Source organism: Nicotiana sylvestris, chromosome 12, assembly GCF_000393655.2.
Source record: "Nicotiana sylvestris chromosome 12, ASM39365v2, whole genome shotgun sequence".
NCBI lineage: Eukaryota > Viridiplantae > Streptophyta > Magnoliopsida > Solanales > Solanaceae > Nicotiana > Nicotiana sylvestris.
In genome coordinates this window covers 157,882,305-157,901,577 of record NC_091068.1, presented here as the reverse complement: position 1 = coordinate 157,901,577, position 19,273 = coordinate 157,882,305, and the positions used below count along the sequence as shown (strand labels likewise).

The 19,273-nt window shown below is 34.2% G+C and overlaps 1 protein-coding gene across 2 annotated transcripts; it reads right to left on the bottom strand.

Moving 5' to 3' along the window:
• Window positions 1-5,159: 5,159 nt before the first annotated feature.
• Window positions 5,160-17,105, bottom strand: LOC104232585 (kinesin-like protein KIN-7D, mitochondrial). Of its 2 annotated transcripts, none has more exons than XM_009785821.2 (25): window positions 16,510-17,105; window positions 16,105-16,202; window positions 15,853-15,938; window positions 15,681-15,733; window positions 15,305-15,370; window positions 15,065-15,118; window positions 14,677-14,736; window positions 13,980-14,058; window positions 13,809-13,876; window positions 13,578-13,634; window positions 13,387-13,491; window positions 13,086-13,190; window positions 12,758-12,865; window positions 12,549-12,680; window positions 12,204-12,386; window positions 11,597-11,788; window positions 9,646-9,786; window positions 8,709-8,828; window positions 8,574-8,624; window positions 8,444-8,491; window positions 8,156-8,296; window positions 6,405-7,148; window positions 5,781-5,910; window positions 5,579-5,699; window positions 5,160-5,476 (listed from the first exon to the last, which is right to left on the bottom strand). In XM_009785821.2, the coding sequence occupies exons 3-24, from the start codon at window positions 15,866-15,868 to the stop codon at window positions 5,617-5,619; spliced, it is 2,736 nt and encodes a 911-aa protein (XP_009784123.1). In that variant the 5' UTR covers window positions 15,869-15,938; window positions 16,105-16,202; window positions 16,510-17,105; the 3' UTR covers window positions 5,160-5,476; window positions 5,579-5,616. The 2 variants fall into 2 exon arrangements, with proteins under 2 accessions (XP_009784123.1, XP_009784122.1); XM_009785820.2 differs by having other exon boundaries at window positions 15,853-15,942; window positions 16,510-16,942.
• Between the last annotated feature and the right edge of the window lie 2,168 nt (window positions 17,106-19,273).

Below are 19,273 nucleotides of genomic sequence, written 5' to 3'. Positions count from 1 at the left end.
AATTACATTCTATTGCTAGATAAATTTTTATTTGTTTTATGTATATTTACTATATATCGACCCCTTGACTTTTCGGTAATATCTAAAAAAAATTATTTTGATACCCCTTGGTGAAAATTCTGGCTCCGCCACTGTTCACTACGTAGGGATAAAATCTGCGTAAATATTATCCTCTCCATACCCCACTTATGAGATTACACTGGTATATTATTGTCGTTTTGTTGTTGAGAAGTTCTCAAAGAGTGCAATTAATGTTCTCATTCACGCGTAGCTTTTACATGTCTTTCCCATGTTGTTCTTTTAAAAAAAAGGCTTTTTAAGGAATGAACATCAAACTTTTTATGGAAGGGGAGGGGATACTAATCTAGCTTTATGCAAAACAAATAGAGATATTTCTTTAATTATATCGTAAGAACTTTAGCAGGAAAATGAATTTATATTTTAATATACGTTAGGCACCAGACATATGACGTGCTTTTTTGGAAAGGAATATATAGTTTAAAGAATGTGAAGATGGTTTATAAGTGATCTTTGGCACAAAAGAGAATCAGTTTCTGTACGGAGTTCATGCATGTCTCTGCTCTCAGATTTAGTCATAAAAATGACAAATTAGGCTCTACAGTTTGGATGGAGAGACTAAGGGCCCGTTTGGCCATAAAAAAAATTCTTTTCTTTTAAAATAAAAATTAGTGTTTAGCCATGAAAATTTCAAATTTCACTTGAAGTTGAATTTCAGATTTTTTTTGGAATTTGAAAAACTACAAAAAAACTGTTTTTCAAAATTTTCACTTCAAAGCACTCAAACAAAAATTCAAAAATAGCTCCAAAATGTATTCATGTCCAAACACAACTCTAATTTTCAAATACAATCTTTTCACTTTTTTCCGAAATTTCACAGTTCTTATGTCCAAACGCCCACTAATTACCTTATATTATTTATAGATAAATTTTGACTTATTTCGTTTGCGCTCTAAAATTTAATTATTTTTCTTCATGGGGGGGGGGGGAAGGCTGGTAGAATAAAGAATATGATTTTTATAATTCTCGTTTACTTTTTCTTAAGCATTTCCCTTCTTTTTGGCTTATTCCTTCTGTTTTCTGGAAAGGTATCTATTTAGTGTTATTTAATGATAATATATATTTTTGGTTATTCACTATAAGAAAATAGCGTCCAAACTCTTCGAAAAAAAAGATCTAAATTTATCCTTCAACTTTGAATTATGATAAAATAATCCTCAAGTTGGAGCTCAGTTATCAAAGAAAAAATAAAATATTTTTTTTAACTGTGGGATAATATTAGACCAAAAATTTAACTGAGATAAAATTACTTAATTTCAAGTAGTGCATGGACACATTTGATCCTTTCACCTCTAAATATGCTGGAATTTGCGAGGATGCTAAAATAATAACCATTTTGCTATCTGATGACAAAATACTCTTCCGTGTGTTATTTCAAAATGAATCAAAAAAGTGAAAGAAATTTTATGGTGTAATCTCACGAATATAGATGTCGAGATTTTCTGGTAATTGAAATATATAATCAAATTTTCATCTTTATCTATGTTCCACCGAGATTAGAGAGAGATACAATATATAGATGAAATATGATCCACTATATCATCTATAGTCAGCCATATAAATAAAATATATGAAAAGATACCAAATTCATTTTCATCTCCTTACAAAAGAAAAATATTAAAAACAAACAAAGAAGCATTTTAGTGTCTTACTCAATAATAAGCAAGAAGAAACCACGAATTACTAGGTCTTATTATGATTTACGTTCTATTCAAGCCCATTTCATATTTGCTGTATTAATCAACTAACGTCTCAATCCTAAACAAGCTGGGACCAGTTATATAAATCCTCTAAACCAATTTCAATTATTCTCTCTTTTTCAATTTAGATGACACACTTTTTTTATTAATTTATTTTAAAAAGAATGACGTAATTTTATATTTGAAAATAGTTTAACTATAAACTTTTCACTTTATTCACTTTACCCTTAATAAGAAGATTTATAACTACAAAAATGTCGTGGCCTCACAAAGTTTTTACCTCTTAAGCTTTTAGGATCACATATATCAAATTTTTTTTTTTAAAATTTTGTACCAAGCCAAATTACATCATCTAAATTGAAACCGAGGGAGTACTGGGGTTTTCTTGTTTAACCAATTTTTCACCATCAAAATGATCAAAGGTCAAATGGGTCTTTTTGTTTATTATCAGATTCAGTGGGGTTAAAGAAGACAACTCTTCAAGGACATCATAGGTACTCCCTCCGGTCCACCTTAAGAGATTTTTTTATTTTTTTGTGGTTCATAATATTTGATTTTTTTCAAATATCAAGAAGGAATTAACTTTTTTTTTAAAGTTGTCGTTGAAATAAAGAGCCCAGGAGTAGTTTGTTATATTTTTTATGAGCAAATTAAGATTAATATACTCAATTTCATTGTTAATTAATACTAAAAGGTGAATTTTTTAATACGTGTGAATAGGGGTGGCAAAATGGTTAAAAGAACACAGTTAACCACCCATATTATCCACCAAAAAATGGGTTGGATAATAAACTTTTTAAAAACGGGTCAAATATGGATAAGAATCATATTATCCATTTAGAAAATGGATAATCAATGAGTAACCGATGGATAACCAATGAGTCTAACTTTTATATTTGTAAAGCTCAAATTGGGGGTTCCTCAAGTTAGGGAGACTAAGAATTCTCCCAAAAGTGATTATATACAAGAAGTCATGGATAATATGGGTAACTCATATTATCCGCCGGTTAACCCGTTTTTTATCTGTATTAAATATGAATCAAGTCGGATAATTGATCTGTTTTTTCATTATTCGTTTCGATCTGAACCATATCCGGCCCGACCCGCCCGTTTACCACTCCTATCGTGTGAATAGAGCCAAAAAATCACTTAAGTGGATAGGAGGGAGCATTGATTTGTGACAACGGAACTTGTGGCCATGGATGCCGATTACCCGATTAGGCCATAGTGCGGTCTCTTCCTAGGATTCTCAACATATTCGGTCTGTTTTTTCTGAAATTGGATTCAGGAGTTTTTTTCTTCTTCTTTTGAGAATGGCTAAGGTAGTAGTTTGGAGCTGACCTGGGTAATCGGCTCTTGGATATAGGGGAAGTGCACATTTAGCTACTAATAACACATGTATTTATTTTTAAGTCACTATTTAAAATATTTTTAGTCTTTAGCCACTACTTTAATAAATTTTTACTCGCCCAGACAAAAATACCCTTTTGCTCATAAAGTTCATGATCAAGTGTCTTAACTTATGAGCTTGTTACTGTAAGTTCAGGACTAGCTGTTATTAATTTATGAGATTGTAAGTCTAAGTTAAGGACTACTTATCCTTAGTTTTTGAGCTTGTAACTCTAAGTTTAGGACTACCTGTCCTTAACTTTTGAATTTGTAACTTTAAGTTGAGGACTATTTGTCCTTATTTTTTGAACTTGAAACTATAAGTTCAGGACTACTTGTCCTTAATTTTTGTGCTTGTAACTCTAAGTTAAGGACTACCTGTCGTATTTGAAATATTTTGTACTAAATCACTTTCCCTAGATCCTCATGCTCTGCAAAGATAAAGAAGGATGTAAATGAAATTGATGAATGAAAGAATGTTGGTCACTGTGACATGTTCAAATGTGATACACAGATTGCCCTGAACATTGTGAACATGTTAATGAAAATGTCATGTTGCAGTAGACAGTGTACAACTTATGTAGCCGAGTTTGTATGAACATGCTAGCAAACTCTTTTTTTTAAATAAGCAGCGTTCTTGCAGAACGGGAGAAGGGTTTTGAAATTTAGAGGGTTTGAGGAAAGAGATAGAAGAAAGGGTAACGCCGTCTTTTCATATTAATTTTAATAGATTAGTACTTACTTTTGCTCAACATAAAAAATGCTGGATAAAAAGTAAATATTATTTTAAAATGTGGCTACCCCACGCAATTTTTACGATATAGTGATCTTATATCGGTTTACCTGACGTGGCATCACCAGGTTCTTGATCTTCCATTTAGCGCTGCAATATTTGAAAATATTGCCAAATGTACAATTTAGTTTTAGTTATAAGATTTACACATTTTATAAATTAAAGCAAATATATATTATTTAACCATAATTAAGTAATCAAAGTGTGTATGTTAGGTTGGTGTGAGTATGTGTAAATTTTCTCTAGTAAGTGTTATTAAATTTTCTCTAATAAGTGTTATTCCTTCATTCTAATTTATGTGATGTATTTTTGAAGAAAGAAATATATGGTCAAAAACAAACTATACATCTTTGTGTAATTATAAACGAAAGGTAAAATGAAAAGAAATTTACATGACACTTCATCTTGTTCTATTTTTACTATAATTTTACATTTTTCAAAACATACTAAAGTATATAGATTTTTAATTAATTAATATTATCCCAATTAAACTATTTTAATTATAATTCTAACCAACTTTTTTATTATAATAAGTTAAATAATTAAACTTGTGTTCAACCAAAGAAGATTATAATGGCATTATTATTTTTGGTCCGCACCAGAAACTATTTACATCTGGTAGCCGAAAAAGCGTATAAATTTTATATAATTTTTGTATATAACATACAGAATGTATATATATACAAAAAATATATAAATTTTATATATTTTTTCGGCTATTATTTTTACGGCGGATATATAGCATACAATGTCATTTTTCCAAGATTATATAAGAAGAAACCGAGTAATTTTCTCTTTCCCTGCTTTTTCATATTTCCCTTCTGAAGAAACCTAATAACATGCGCTAGATGGGGTGGGGGTGGGGGTGGGGGCAGAAGAAAAAGCAAAAGAAACCGACCACAATAAATTAAGAAGTATTCCGCCTCCCCTGAAACGTAATAGATGAAAGACAGAGGGAACAAAATGAGAAAGCAGCAAAGATTAGGAGGACACATGCAAACGAGTATAAGGCTCTATAGTTAACACTAAGTTAACCTGCAAAACAAATAACTTTAGTCTGATATGATATTATAAAAAATAGAATAATTTGCTTTATCCAGTTAAATACTTAAATTGCATTATGTAAACATTTACACAATCAAGCGTATATAACAGGAAGCGGAAGCTATTAAAAGCACCATCAGAAAAAATTCGAGATATGCCAAGTATAAAGAGAGCCGCAAAACTATAAATAGTCAAAAATTTACAGATACAAAAACTATATGGTAGTTTGTATTGTTCTATACATTGCAGCTGAAGGTCAAGAGATCATAAATATGCCACAATACCTCCCTGACGACTTCAGCTTTACTCATTTACATCCTTTCCTCTTTCTTCCCTTCATTTCTTTGGGTCTATCTTATTTTACAGTTGTTGGAGAAGTACACAAGGGATAATTATATATCATTGTAAGGTTACAAAATACAGGTGAATTAATTAAAGAATGTCACTGAAATGGCGAGTTGACAATGAAAACCTGCAGTAAGGAAAAAGAGGGAGGAAAGTAAGAAACTTCCATTAGTTTAAAGTAATTTTCATAATAAGAACTGTATGAAGTAAGATGAAGAACAGCAATCACCTTTTCTTTTCACCATAATCATGAGGTTAAAAATAATGTCAAGTAAAGGCAAAAATCCTATCTGCAATATTTGTCCGACATATGGGACACTCGAAGCAGGCAAGGGAACAAGACTTGCACACTGCAAAAAATCATCACATTCAAACAGCTCATACTGTGGGAGCAATGATAATACGAGCATAAAATGAAAAAGGACACTTACAGCAAAAATGGCGGCATGGAAGAAGCATTGCAGCAGTGGGTGATTCAAAACACACTTTACATACATTTGAATTTGCATCACCATTACCCGAGTACCTATGTTCCTTTTCCTTCATCTCTTGCATTCGAGCCTGGAGGTGTAAGTGTAAAAGATCATAGAACTTTCAAATTTCTGGAGTAATCAAGGCACGTAAATAAACAATCGCATGTCTTTCACAAATTTCAAGAAGTCAGCCATTTGAAGTTCTTTTTTTCTTTGTGGTTTTCCTAATCAAACTAACTTTCAAGTGAAATTTTCTATTTTCTCCACTGCTACCAATACAATCTACAACTCAATGAAACAACATGGCTGATGAAACTGTCACACAAGTGGAATGAGTAGCATAAAAGGGCAGAGAGAGATTTCCATACAGAGCCAGTAAAGAAAATAGCTAAGATTGATGCTCCTACTAGTGATTCTATGAAACATTTCAGAAATAGCACTCTGTGGAATGACAGGAAGTCAGTGACTGAACACATAAAGGCCGAAGAATTAATTCAGAGGAAAGACACTGATATGTCCAGACCCATACAATTGTGTAAATATAGGTGTGGACAAGTGAAAAGAAAATGATAATGACATTACCTTCAAGCGGGCAACAAGCGGTTCAACCTTTGGAGCCTCAGCAATGGAAGCTGTATGATTCACGGCTTGGCTATCAATGAGGATCGGGTCCTTGTGATCGATATCATTGATTTTTGCATCACTCAGACTGTCTTCTACATTCTGCCTTTCAGCTGCCAGCTTTGGATCTTGCCTAGCACCGCTTTCTTTCTTCAGCTGAGCAACAAGTACCCACATATTTGCTAAATCGTTTTCCAGGGCTGCCTCCCTTTTCTTTCCCTCTTCAACCTTTTGCCTGTACTCGTCTTCCACAACTTCCTTCTCAGCCAAGACAGCCTCCAGAGCTGCCTCTCGCTGTTTCCTGGCCTGCAACTCCATCTTTAGATCTTCAGGGTCTAGGTCCCATGTGTCAAAGTCATCATGAATCGCTCCTGGAATTTCACTTCCTCTGCCAGGGATCCGACTTCTACGCCCTGATCGTAGGTTTTCACCATGCTTTCGGCTGCCAATGTTACCAGTTTGTGTAATGGAACTTCGAGAATTCAGCATCTCTCTAGCAGCCAACAACTCTTTCTCTAGTTTTGCATTCTGTAACGAGAGCTTTGTGACTTCACCAGCTAAGTTTTTAAGTTCAACAGCAGCAGCAGATGCTAATTCTTTTGCATACAAAGCTTCCTCAGACAATTTCTGGTTCTGTACATGTAACCCACTATTTTCCTCTACGATCTGGACATGTTCTAGCTTCAGTTTACCATTTTCAATATCCTGTTCAAATTGCAAAACAGTATATAAGATCTGTGATACAAACTCATCCAGCACAAATGCAATGTTAATAATGTGCCTTTGAGGTGAAGACGGCAAAACTATGCATAATATCACATGAAAAAAGTTAGAAAGATCCAGTCTGATGATTGGGATGGATATCAACTAACAGAATCAAAGAATTCTAACACAGAAGTACCCCATGGAAGCAGAAAATTTGCAGATAGTTAACCAAAACAAATATTTGAAACAAAATTAGCACCACAAAAGCATAAAGAACTTAATGAGGAAAGAAAGAAGAGAACAGGTACACCTGACAGATTCACTAATCAGATCGCTGAAATTCCTCCAACGAACACGAACATATCATAGAATAATTTTTGGTCTCAACATATCATCATGTTTCTTAATCACTGTATTGATAATATATGTGTTCTTATTCACATTCTATCCCATATAAAATAAATACATAGATCCCCACATAAATTAATACAGATACTAGTTAAAACAGCCAACCAAATGATGCATTAGTTATGCAGGTATTATTCTTTCTAATCACTCAAACCAAAGATAGTATTGTGTTTATGGGGGACTTTATGCTGGTATTATTTTTTCTTATACCTCCAACCAAACAACCCATTAGTCTTCACTTGCATTTATTTTAATGCCAGGAAAGTTGTACATATCTAGCCTCTAGAGGTAACAAGGGTTCACATGATCCCTTCTTTGTAACTTTTCCCTAATTAAAACATTGATATGGCTCCAAAAGGGACACCATCTATAGGGAAATATGCTAACAAATGAAAAGAAGTCTGCTCATCACATCAAAGACCACTGGAAATATATACTGTGAGGAGTTTGGTTTAAGGCTTCAAATGCTCCCCTCACCTTCCTAAGTACTGGCAATTGATACTATCTGTACCAAAAGTTTGTTTCAAGAGCAAGCAGTCCACTCAATTCATTAGATAAAGATGCAGACCAAGTGCTGGATAGAATGATATAAAAATCACCTGGGACTGAATTTTCTTTCTAAGCTCATCAACATATTCATCAGATACACGTTGTAATGGGTATGACCTTTCAGCCTTAACTGCATCCAGCTGCTGCTCAAGATGATAAATCTTTTCCTGCAGTTCCTTGTTCTCTGAACACTGAAAACAACAAAAAGGTAACAGTCACATTACTCTTTAGAAAAAAGAAAAAAAGAAAAGCTACTAGCTTGAAATTGCATACAAGGTCGACAAAATTCAGTACAAATAGTTGAATGGAAATGAAGAATAATAACACTGCTATTTGACCTTGTTTTGCAGCTCTTCCTGAAGAATCCTATTGTCCGCTGATGTTATCTGCATCAGAGGATCAAATTTTAAACAACTCTGAATAAAGATAGATACACAGCATGTCAACAAACTATTATCTGCTACAAACCTCAAGCTCAAAGCACTTCTCGCTACACTGTGTCATCAATTTCATCAGAGTCTGCTAAAAGACAAAAATATGAGACACGCAAATTTGAAAGGAAAAATAAAAACAAAGAGGTTGAGAAGGATAATATGAGGTCACCTGCTGCATTTCAACTAATGATGCTTTAGAAACTGATGCTTCACCGTTTTCAACAATGCGCTGTTCCAGGATCCTCATTTGATTTCTCTTTTCTTGTATTTCGCGCTCTAAATTTTCAATCTGTCATAGGAGTTAGAATAAATGATTCTGATCCTAAACTCAAAACACATTTACATACACAATAAAAACAAGTAACTTCCATTCATACAGCTGCCTTGTATAACGAAAAACAGAACATTTATGAAGAACAAGACTATACTTCCTGCGATAATGATTTAAGAAGCCTAAGGACTTCAAATATCGGAGATGTTTTATCATTTTTGCTAACAGCACTAGAAGTGAATAAGTTCGAAACTTAACAGAAAGATTAGCACAAAACCTAGAATTTTGTGGTAAGAATCAAATGACAAATTCATATCGAACAGTAGAATAGTAAAAAGACTGCCTTCTGGAAGAAAAATCTATAAAGGAGACCCTAATTAATCGCAGCAGATTACTGTTGGAACAGAGGTAGAAGGAGAAGCAAGAGGACATTGGAGGAACAAAATCCCTGCATGCATAATTGCATATGGTGTACTGTTTGGAAGGAAAGGAACATCAGATATTTTTAAGACAAAGCTAACTCTTTTCAACAGATCAAGTTTAACTGCATAGTTTTGCTTTCTTTTCGGTGTAAAGAGGAATTTGTAAATGAAGCAGAACCAATACTTACCCTTTTAGAATCCCTGTAAGATTGGAGAAGGATTTTTCTTTTGGTTTTTTGCTCGTTTGTAATGACTACAGCACTTCCTTAGTGCTACCTTTCTAATACAAATATCTTTCTCTCAAAAAGAATTACTCGCAGCAGGTTATAGCAGACAAACACATCATTGTCTTATTCAACTTAACCATCAAATTGTTTTGAAGATGGAAAAAGAATTAACAAAAGATAGCATACTTGAGTTCTTGAACTCTCAGGATCATTTACAGATTGCTCCATCAACCGCTTCAATGTACTGCTGCTGAATGCAATCTCTCCACTAAGCATCTTAACTTGCTCAGCCAGGAGGTCCATTTCATCTGCCATTGAGATACCTTCCTGCATTCAAACAGAACAGACAATCAAATATAGCAAAAAGCTAACCCTTGATAACGATCATCATGTTGCACCATATACTATTCGTTCAACGCATTAAACAAAGGACTAGAAAGATGTCCTAGCTATGCTGACTTTACATATAAGCATTTCCCAAAACCCATAATCAATTGATGGTACAAAAGTGGATTATAATATTACTAGATTATACCGTGTCAAAAGAATCATAATATTACTAGATCATAGTGAGGGAATTATTAGCAAGGAGATGGACGGATTAGGGAGAGACGGGATTGTGGATTATCAATCAATCATTCAAAGTTAGTTGAAGTCGGCTATTTGACTCCTTTATATCAATTCTGCTCTACTGGGGTCTAAGGGATTATGAATCAGATTGGGTAAATTGTACACTAGGTTTGGTATGTAGATGACGTGTGTTGGTAAATCTGTTCTGAACATGATAACCTTTTTATGTATACAATTATTATTAAGTTACACAAAATAACACAACAAGTTAGGTAAGCGAAAGGGTGACAGCTGATGATCATGCTTAAGGAGGTGAGCGAGATGGCAAAAGATACTGCGAGTGCTAAGGCCAAGGTAGAGAAAGGATAAAATAGTATTTTCGTGTCTAATCCATGGGATAGGAATTTGATCTCGCATCGGATCCCCCCATGGGGTTGCTGATCCACGCATGGCACCCCCCCCCAAATGGGATTGTCATCCAAGCAGCGAAACACCAGACATGAGTAGGGGGTGGTACCCCGGCCAAAGTTAAACCAAACTCCCGATAGGGTAGCATTATATAGCTATGGAACCGCATAATTTATCAGCTCCCATTAAGTGAACATGATTGGACTGACGGAAAACTATTATATAGCTGTAGAATCACATAATTTCTCAATTCTGATACAAAATGGCGAGAGTATTCAAATATAATATCTGGATGGATATTTGCTTAATTTGAAACTTCAGCAAGGTATGTAAATAGCTCATGTAAATTTTGGATAATGAAAATAACCTTAGCTAGCATTTTATTGGTTAAATACACGGTTAAGGCAAATTTAAGCCCTGAAGCTAGGTGCAACAAAGGTTAAGCGTTTCACCTTGCTAAGGTGGCACTCCCATACATGCACCAAGATGCAAAGGTGTGAGCGTCAGTGCCAAACCCTTACTTTGTTAAGTGGCAGCACTAACAAATAAGTATAGATGGTATATTAAATATTTTCATTAATTTTTTTTTTATATTATATATTAAATATTTTAATTACTAAGGAAACTTTATGGATGATTATAGTAATGATTGTGAAAATTATTTTAGAAACTTAGTATGAGAAATTCAGGGAAAATCTGGATAAGAAACTCAAATTTGCATTTTTTTTTTTAATCTAACCAAATTTCAAATGATTTTTGAACTTGATTGACATAGTTTGATTCATATTAGTATTTCCAATTCAGTTGCCTTTATAATGTTGTTTGTGTAAAGAGTTAACTTTTGTTGCTTTACATATATACTTCTGTTTGTTTTTCATTTGCACCGTTTCCTACTGCAATGAATGCCTTAATTGCATTTTGTACTTAAAGTTTCAGCAGATCAGCACTTTTTTTCTTAGACAAAGCTGCTTTTTTCAGTAAAATAAATTCACTTTATGAATAAGAGCAACTGCAAATATTAACTTACAAATCGTTTGAGTCCTTAGAAGGATTAAGATTCACATGCACTCAATTGGAAAATTGAATTAAGAACAAATAAATAAGCAGCCTCCACTTAAAAGTTTTAAAATTGAGAAGCAAAGAGAAGGAAGAGACATACTATGGGCAGCTTTGAACCACAGGAAGAACCGCCAAGAAGTTCACCCATCTCAGCCAATTCAGTAATCGTACTTCCAGCCTGTGATAGATCATCATTCCACTTGCTAGAGGATCTTTTGTTTTTTAAATCAGAACTATCTGACGAAGGGTCTTTCTGATTCTCGCTATCTGTGAGAATAGAACCGTCCAATTTCTGATGGAAAGATCGAAAATAGAAGATCAGTACAAAACACAAATTTTCTATCCTAGATCAGATAAAGGCAGAGAATGTTTGTCCAAAAAATAACTGGATAGGAAAAGAAACGAGAGGAGTCGTTTATCTTACATTCCAATGATAATGAGTTGAACAATTGAGGTATATGTTTCTCTACTTTTGGTATACCTCTTGTATACGGGGTTTCCCCCAACATTAATAAAATTATTTACCTTATAGTAATGATTAAGTAAAACATCTATGAAGTGCACAACTGATTGCAAAAGAGCAGGTAAAACTCGTGCAAAAAATACAATACACATGATGTTATCTTAAAGCAATTATCTAGGTGAAGAGCGAAGAAAGAACAGCACTGAAGAACACAACTCATGATATTATGGAAAGACAAGCCTACATCATCTTCAGAAGCAGAAACACTCCTTTGATGAGCAGCAGCATCACCCAAATAACCAGGAATTGAACTCTTTGAAGAAACAAGGATCAGTTTAGTCAGCCTCTGTATCCGACTCAGTAGAGCTGCCTTCTCTTCCTCCTCCTCTTCCAATCTTGACTGCATTTTCACTTGTCCCTCTTCCAACTGTAAAATGAACAAGAATGTAATTCAGTACAGAATCTATTTATGCTAAAAGAACACCCAAAAGCAGCTAATTGAGTAAAGATATTAAACACGCAATTAGTTTGACATGATCACGTCTAGCTATAGAGAGTCCTTACCACATCATTTAACTTTAAATCATACCTGCTGTCTCAAGTTCATAAGCTCTTCATGATTGACACCGACAAGCACCCCTCTTCTTAGCTGATCAAGCTCTTGTTTCAGACATGATATTTCCCTTTGATATTTCTTAATCAGAGACTTCTCATCAATTATCTGAAAGAAATACATACCGAACTGTCAGCCTTCTCTATTGCAACTCTAGGAAACTGAAGCAATGCTAAAGAGCAAACCTTGTTGCGTGATGCATAAATCTCAACACGTTTAGCCCTACTTGCAAATTTTAACGTATTATGTGTTTCCTCCATATTGCTTGAAGCAGGAGTAAGAGTACATATGAGCTGCAGATCACAAAAAGGGGAGAAATTAGCCATCCTTCCTTTGAAGCAATTGATGTCAAAGCAAGCACCATGAATATCAGATGGCAAAGTGTGCCTCATTATTTATTTAAAAGAAAAAAAATGGAGAGCTAAGAGGCCAAAGATGCACATCAATAAAGCTGTACAAATAAAAGATATGAAGAATAAAATAGAACTCCTTGTGTGGGCTCATCATACTTACTGAAACATGTCCATGTCCACTCAGCGATGACTGGAGTAGGCGAGTAAGTTTAGAATCCCGATAAGGAACATGACATGCCTTCCCTTCACTAAGTTTTCCAATGACCTAATACATGAGAACACAATCAATGCATCAGCATTACGTTCAGACTATTATAATCTTTAGCCCAGCCTGAAAAAGGAATACATCAATCATTCTGATAGGCAAGGACAAGAAACTGAATTATGACAACGGTGCATTATATATTTGTTATAGGAAACCACCATAGAAATGGTCAATGAGGGATGCTTAGAGTACGTACAGTTCCTAGAGTCAGCAGACTTTTATTTATGTATGATCCTTCCTTTCTCCGTAATCCCGTTGTTTCAGTTTTAGAGCTCTCAGACCCTGCTAAATCAATCAGGTTCTAAGGGGCAAAAAAAGAAAAATAAGTGAGATGCTATAATATAAGGCTTGACATTTCAATACAGAAAACAGTGTAAGTAGCCATACAAGCTGTGAGAAGATCACTCCATCATACTCATCACCATGGGCACTACTTTCAATCATCTGCAAAATGTGCAGGGAAGTGGACATAATAAGATAGAGGAATAAAAACCAAGTACGATGTGTGACTGTTAAGCAGGGAGGGAGAACTATAAAGTGACCAAACAGAAGATTATGATCACAGACCTAGTAGATTTCACATACAGTAAAAGCAGAAGATAGTACATGATATATTACCAAGGAGAATATTGTGTGACTGCGGCTACTGAACAAATTGAAATTATTTGAACCAATGTGACGGTGCTCTGCAATACAAAAGATAGAAATCAATATAAATTGTCCATAACATGGCCTTGGCTGTCAATAATGGGTTTGGAGAGACAGAATTGAACCATACACAATAATTACCTTCCCCAGCAGCAATGAACGAAAGAGCATGACCGGGTGACAAAACAACTTCCTCCTTTATACCTTCAACATAAGTACCCTGCATATTTATAGCAAGCGTGAATGATCAAGAAATATACCTTAGCAATAGAATCAACTATATACAGCAGCATAAACATCTGTTATGCAGATGGCAAAAAATACAGAGGAAACTTATAATCTGTTGCTTAGGTGGTGAAAAAAAAAACAATATGGAATTAACATCCTAAACGAAATATCTGGGTAGAAAACTAGAGTGGAAACCTCAGGAACTGTAGCTTGGAAGGTGAAAAGAACAGTATGGAGCTAATATGCTAAAGATAGCATATATTAGCTTTTGTTTGTTTCTTGATTCATTTTCAGGGTCATTTGTGACTCAAGATATTAATGAAAAGTACAAGCTGAATTTACTCACAAGCTAGTGATGACTGGTCAGAAGACATCATTGTTTTTGTGCAATTGTTTCCTATTATTGCCCTAAATGATGTCTACAGGAATGTACAACTCTACATCCAGATCCCTCATATGAAACAATATGCTCATCTTCAGACAAAAATGTAGAAAGAAATATCAAAATGACCAGAATCATAGCTTCAAGAAAACTGGCTTTTTAAAAATAAATAAAAAAAAAAGCCTTGGCAAATGGCCCTAAAAAAGCAAGTCTTATTAGAACAAAAACCTGTGCATCTTCCCTGACACGCAAATTCTGGCCAGTAGGATCCAGCAAGTCATTGATAACCTGACATCATAAATACGAAGAGTACACAAGTTAATTATGGTAAAAATGGGTATGAGACAGTTAAAAATGTCTAGAGGTGATAAGTGCATACAGACAGATGCTAAATATACACTAAAGAGTATTTCACTTTGTATAGGTCTATAGGAGAAGCTTTATGATGTAGCTATGAAGGACATGAGCGCAAAATCTAAACATAGACGTAGGATCGAAATAAAAAAGGCTCATCATATCTGTGAACCACCCCGCAAAGCATAATGGTATTTTCTCATTCTAATCAGTGTCACTATCATTGTTTGTGAAAATATCTGCTGATCTGCTTCATACTAACCTCGTTGTAGATTTCAATATATGACACACGGAGTAAGAATTCGCGTCCAGGAGTCTGAAAATTTTAAGAGTTAGTCACACTCTCCATAGAATAATGGATAATTGAAACAAGCATGGCTCTCAATCCTTATGGAAAGATGATTGAGGAAAATGAATAACACCATATCACTCTAGGGTGCCATGCCAGACAAAACTGCAACACCAAATTTTCAGAATGAGGACAACTTCTGAGCTTACTTACATCTTGAATAATGCTGAAAACGTCCTTTATCGCCAAAGGAATTATGCCCGGACAACTGTGATCTCCCTGTTGAAACCAATATCTCAAAAATCAACATTCAGATAACAAAATCTTGTACACTTGGGAGGGATGGGGAAGGGGAAGGAGAAAAACAAACTTCAATTAGCAAAGAGGAAAATGAAGCAACTACAATTTAACAATCAATTTTCAACAAAACGTGCAATAAATACAAAGATTGTGCAGTATTACAGGGCAGCAGCTTTGTCAATAGCAATTAAAAGTTCCTAGGCAGTTCATTGGCAATGTAACTGAGTCGGTGAAGCTTTCTTTCAGTTCAAAGGGAAAAAGGATATAACACAAAGGAAAATTGATTTACATGCATAGTGTGCGTCTTTCCACTACTTGTAACTCCATAAGCAAATACTGTGCCTGCATAATCAGCAGGGCTCAAGTCAAAATACAAAAATAACAGATGAACACAATTAAATTGGACAGCACGATGTATCACACTTAAATGACAACAAATTCGGTCCATGAAAAAAAATTACCATGTATGCCTTCCATTGCAGCCTTGACCACGGGTCGAGCAGCTACTTCATAAACTTCTTGAGTAATTGTTTGAGGTCCAAACACTCTATCTACCCAGCATCAAAGCAAATATTACCAAAATAACTATATTAACTTCGACGAAAACCTAAGTCCTAAGCAATTCCATACTCTTCCCAGGCTAATTTAGGAGATTTTGTAACAGTTAGCAGAATCAGAATCATAATGAAACCCGAAAGTGTCTAGAATTGTACCAAATGCATAAGCTGTGGCTGGATTATACTCGTTCCGCACAATTTTATCACCATCTGCATACCATGCAATTTCATCGCCCTTCTGATATTCTCGTTCACTGTCACCATAAATTACAACAATTTCAAATACTTACTACATTGTCTCAAAACTCACATCCCTAAAATTCAGCCGAACATATTTCAAAAGTGTTTAAGTTCTATGAATTGACAGTGTAAAAAATTATTTTAATAGCAGGTAATTATGTATAATAAGCATTGATTAGTAGTCCATATTAAATCATAAGTTACCAGTCGTAACAGGTCAAGTCACACTGATGGTATAAAAAATTTCTACTCTGTCCCTGTATATAACTTAAACCCATATCTAAATCAGTTCAAACAGATCTAAAATTTACTAGAATTTACCTCATTGGGCGAAACCTGACAGTGACTGAAATGCTATCTCCCGATCTAGACATTTCATCAACTGGTTCATCAATCAACTCCTCTTCCGCTTCCGACGTGTAACTGACCGGCGTACGATTTTCGTAACCTTGCGAGTACATCGAATCGGAACGACTCATGGATCTGGAATTGTAGCCATTTGAAGAGCCGTAAAACGACGTCGTAGATGAAGAGTAAGATCGCGGCAGTAGCTTAGGGTTCATGACGGATGATGAGGATGACGAAGATGATGAGTACGGAGTTGAAGGTTTACTACGGTACTGAAATGGTGAACTACTTCGACTACCTCTCGACGATGAAGCCATCAACGACCTAGCTCGAGCTCAAGCTCAAGCTAAAGCTAACCCGAACTTCTCTATGAATGTACACGCGCTTGTGGCTGCGATTGGAGTACACGCATTTCTATGGAACAAGACGAGAGATTGAAGTAATGGATTTTGAATTGGTGCTTAATTAGCCTTTGAAGTAAAATGGTAGTGAGAGAGAAGCTTCAGACGATGAATCCACTGTGTGTCTGTGTGTAAATTATGTAGTGTAGTTGCTATAATTGGATATTCAATCTGAAACTTGTTTTCGTCTTCTTTAAGACAAAGAAGAAATGCAGAGAAGGGAGAGAGAGAGAGAGATGAGGAGTGAGAACTGAGGAATAATGGGAGGGTGAGTTTGAATTATTTTTGCTACAGTGAATTTTTAAATTTAAATAAAAATAATAAATGCTACTCCTATAAGGGATTGGAGATTATTTAATTTTATCTTAATATAGTAGTAGTAATTCTTTTCATAAATAAAGTGTTTTGGTCCATTTCAGCTGGCAGAACATCAAAGCGGTCCATTAAATCTGATAAAAGTGTCACCTGTGTTTCACATGACTAGTTAGTAAAGAATAATTTAGATGGAGATTATTTTTTCTGATTTTAATTAATTTTCGAAAAAATAATAGTATTGTATAGCTGCTCTCAAAATAATAACTAAAAAATATATTTTTTGTATATATATATATTTTGTATGTTATATATAAAAATTATACAAATTTTATATATTTTTCGACTATAGAATATAAATAGTTTCTGGCGCTGGCTAAAAGTAATAATATCTCTTTTATTTCTGCCTTATAAAGTCAGGTGTAAGGCTGCATACACATTATCCCAAGTATGGGAATAAGTTGGGTTTGTTGTTGTTTCTTGTTGTATTTTTGCCTCCAATTAAAGCACTATTTAAGTCATGTTTATAAAATCAAACAAGACAATCACTGAAAAAATAAAATAAAAAAAGTCTATCTGTAATGAAATAAATTTCAATCGGATGAAAAATAAAATTAAGTAAGATGAACCTAATTGCGATCATTATTTAGCTTGAGCGCGCCCAAAAAAAAATAAATAATTCATTTAAAAAAATTACCACTTCGACTAAAGTGTTTAATTTTTATAAACTTAAAAAATTATGTATGCTCAAGGAATTATAATAAGACGAAATTGAATTTGGTTTAAAAAAAGATGGAGTTGTGGTGACGTGGAAATGAAAATTGGCTTTAACGCGCTCTGGTAAAGGAAGCTTTTATTCGAAAACTCAGTTTTAAAAAATGAGCTGCAGTCAGAGAATTGCAGACAAATTGAAAAAAGAGTTGGTAGCATCTGCCATCTGGCCATTAGCATTTGAATTTGGTTCCTTTTTCTTTAACTTGTGAACTTTTCTAAAAGAAACTTTAGGAAAAATATTAAACTTGTCTTATAGTCCTGTTGGCCATGGGTTTTTTTTTGTTAACAAAAGTTTTTTTTTCTTAAGCTAAAGTGTTTTGACAACCTTTTAAAAAAATATATAAATTTTTGAATTGAAGCAGTAGCAGATTTTGAGAAGCAGGAAAAAGTACTCCCTATATCTCAATTTATGTGGCGTAATTCACATCAAACTTTTTAATTTTTTTACTATTTTGGTGCTATTTACTCTGTTCCCGCTATCTCTTTTTTTCTTTTCTTCTTCCTTCTTTCCCTCAACTCCTTCTTCTTCCTCTCCTCCCTACTTTTCTGAGCTGAAGGTCTATTGAAAACAAGCCTAAGCAAGTTACAACTTACTTAAACTGGAAATTTAAAATGAATAATTCATAAAAAGAAATTTTTTATGGGATTACGTGTAACCTCTCTACCTTTACTAAGTAAGGGTAAGGTTTGCGTACACACTACTCTCCCCAGACCTCAAATATGGAAATACATTGGGTATGTTATTGTTGTAAACTTCATAATTTTGACCGTAAATTCGGACATAGAATCTTTAAATTTTTTAAAGCAAAACTTATATATTTGAAAACTACGTAAAAAAGTATTATAAGTCACAAGAATTAACAATTCAAAACATTTAAAAGACATATGAAAAAATACAGTAAAAAAATTTATTTGACTCTCGAAATCCGAACTTTGCCACATCAATTGGGACCGTGAGAGTAGTTTCTCCCAAAAGTAATGAGAAAAATATACTTATAAGTACTTTTTAAAAGGTTGGCCAAAATTTAATTGCTACTCAAAAAGCACTTTTTAAATTAACCAAATGTATTTTCTTTTAAAAGGATTTTTAAGAAAAACATCTTTTAAATTTTAAAGTGTGTTGTACTAAGTGGCTTGGACATGGAAAACTACACTCCGCGCAATACCCGACATCATTTAATAAATTTTAAACGGCGTTTTTTTGAATTTGGCCATTGGAGTATGTGGTTATTGTTTCCTCTCCTTTTCAG

What these genes read in the sequence shown, in the direction of transcription:
- LOC104232585 (XM_009785820.2), bottom strand. Translation starts at nt 16,853, where the DNA reads ATGGCTTCATCGTCGAGAGGTAGTCGAAGTAGTTCACCATTTCAGTAC. An exon ending in AGGAAGAGCTGCAAAACAAG is followed by an intron (nt 8,297 to 8,443) that starts GTCAAATAGCAG and finishes TGTTGTTTTCAG; the next exon opens with TGTTCAGAGAACAAGGAACT. An exon ending in CGCTTGTTGCCCGCTTGAAG is followed by an intron (nt 5,911 to 6,404) that starts GTAATGTCATTA and finishes TTACACCTCCAG; the next exon opens with GCTCGAATGCAAGAGATGAA.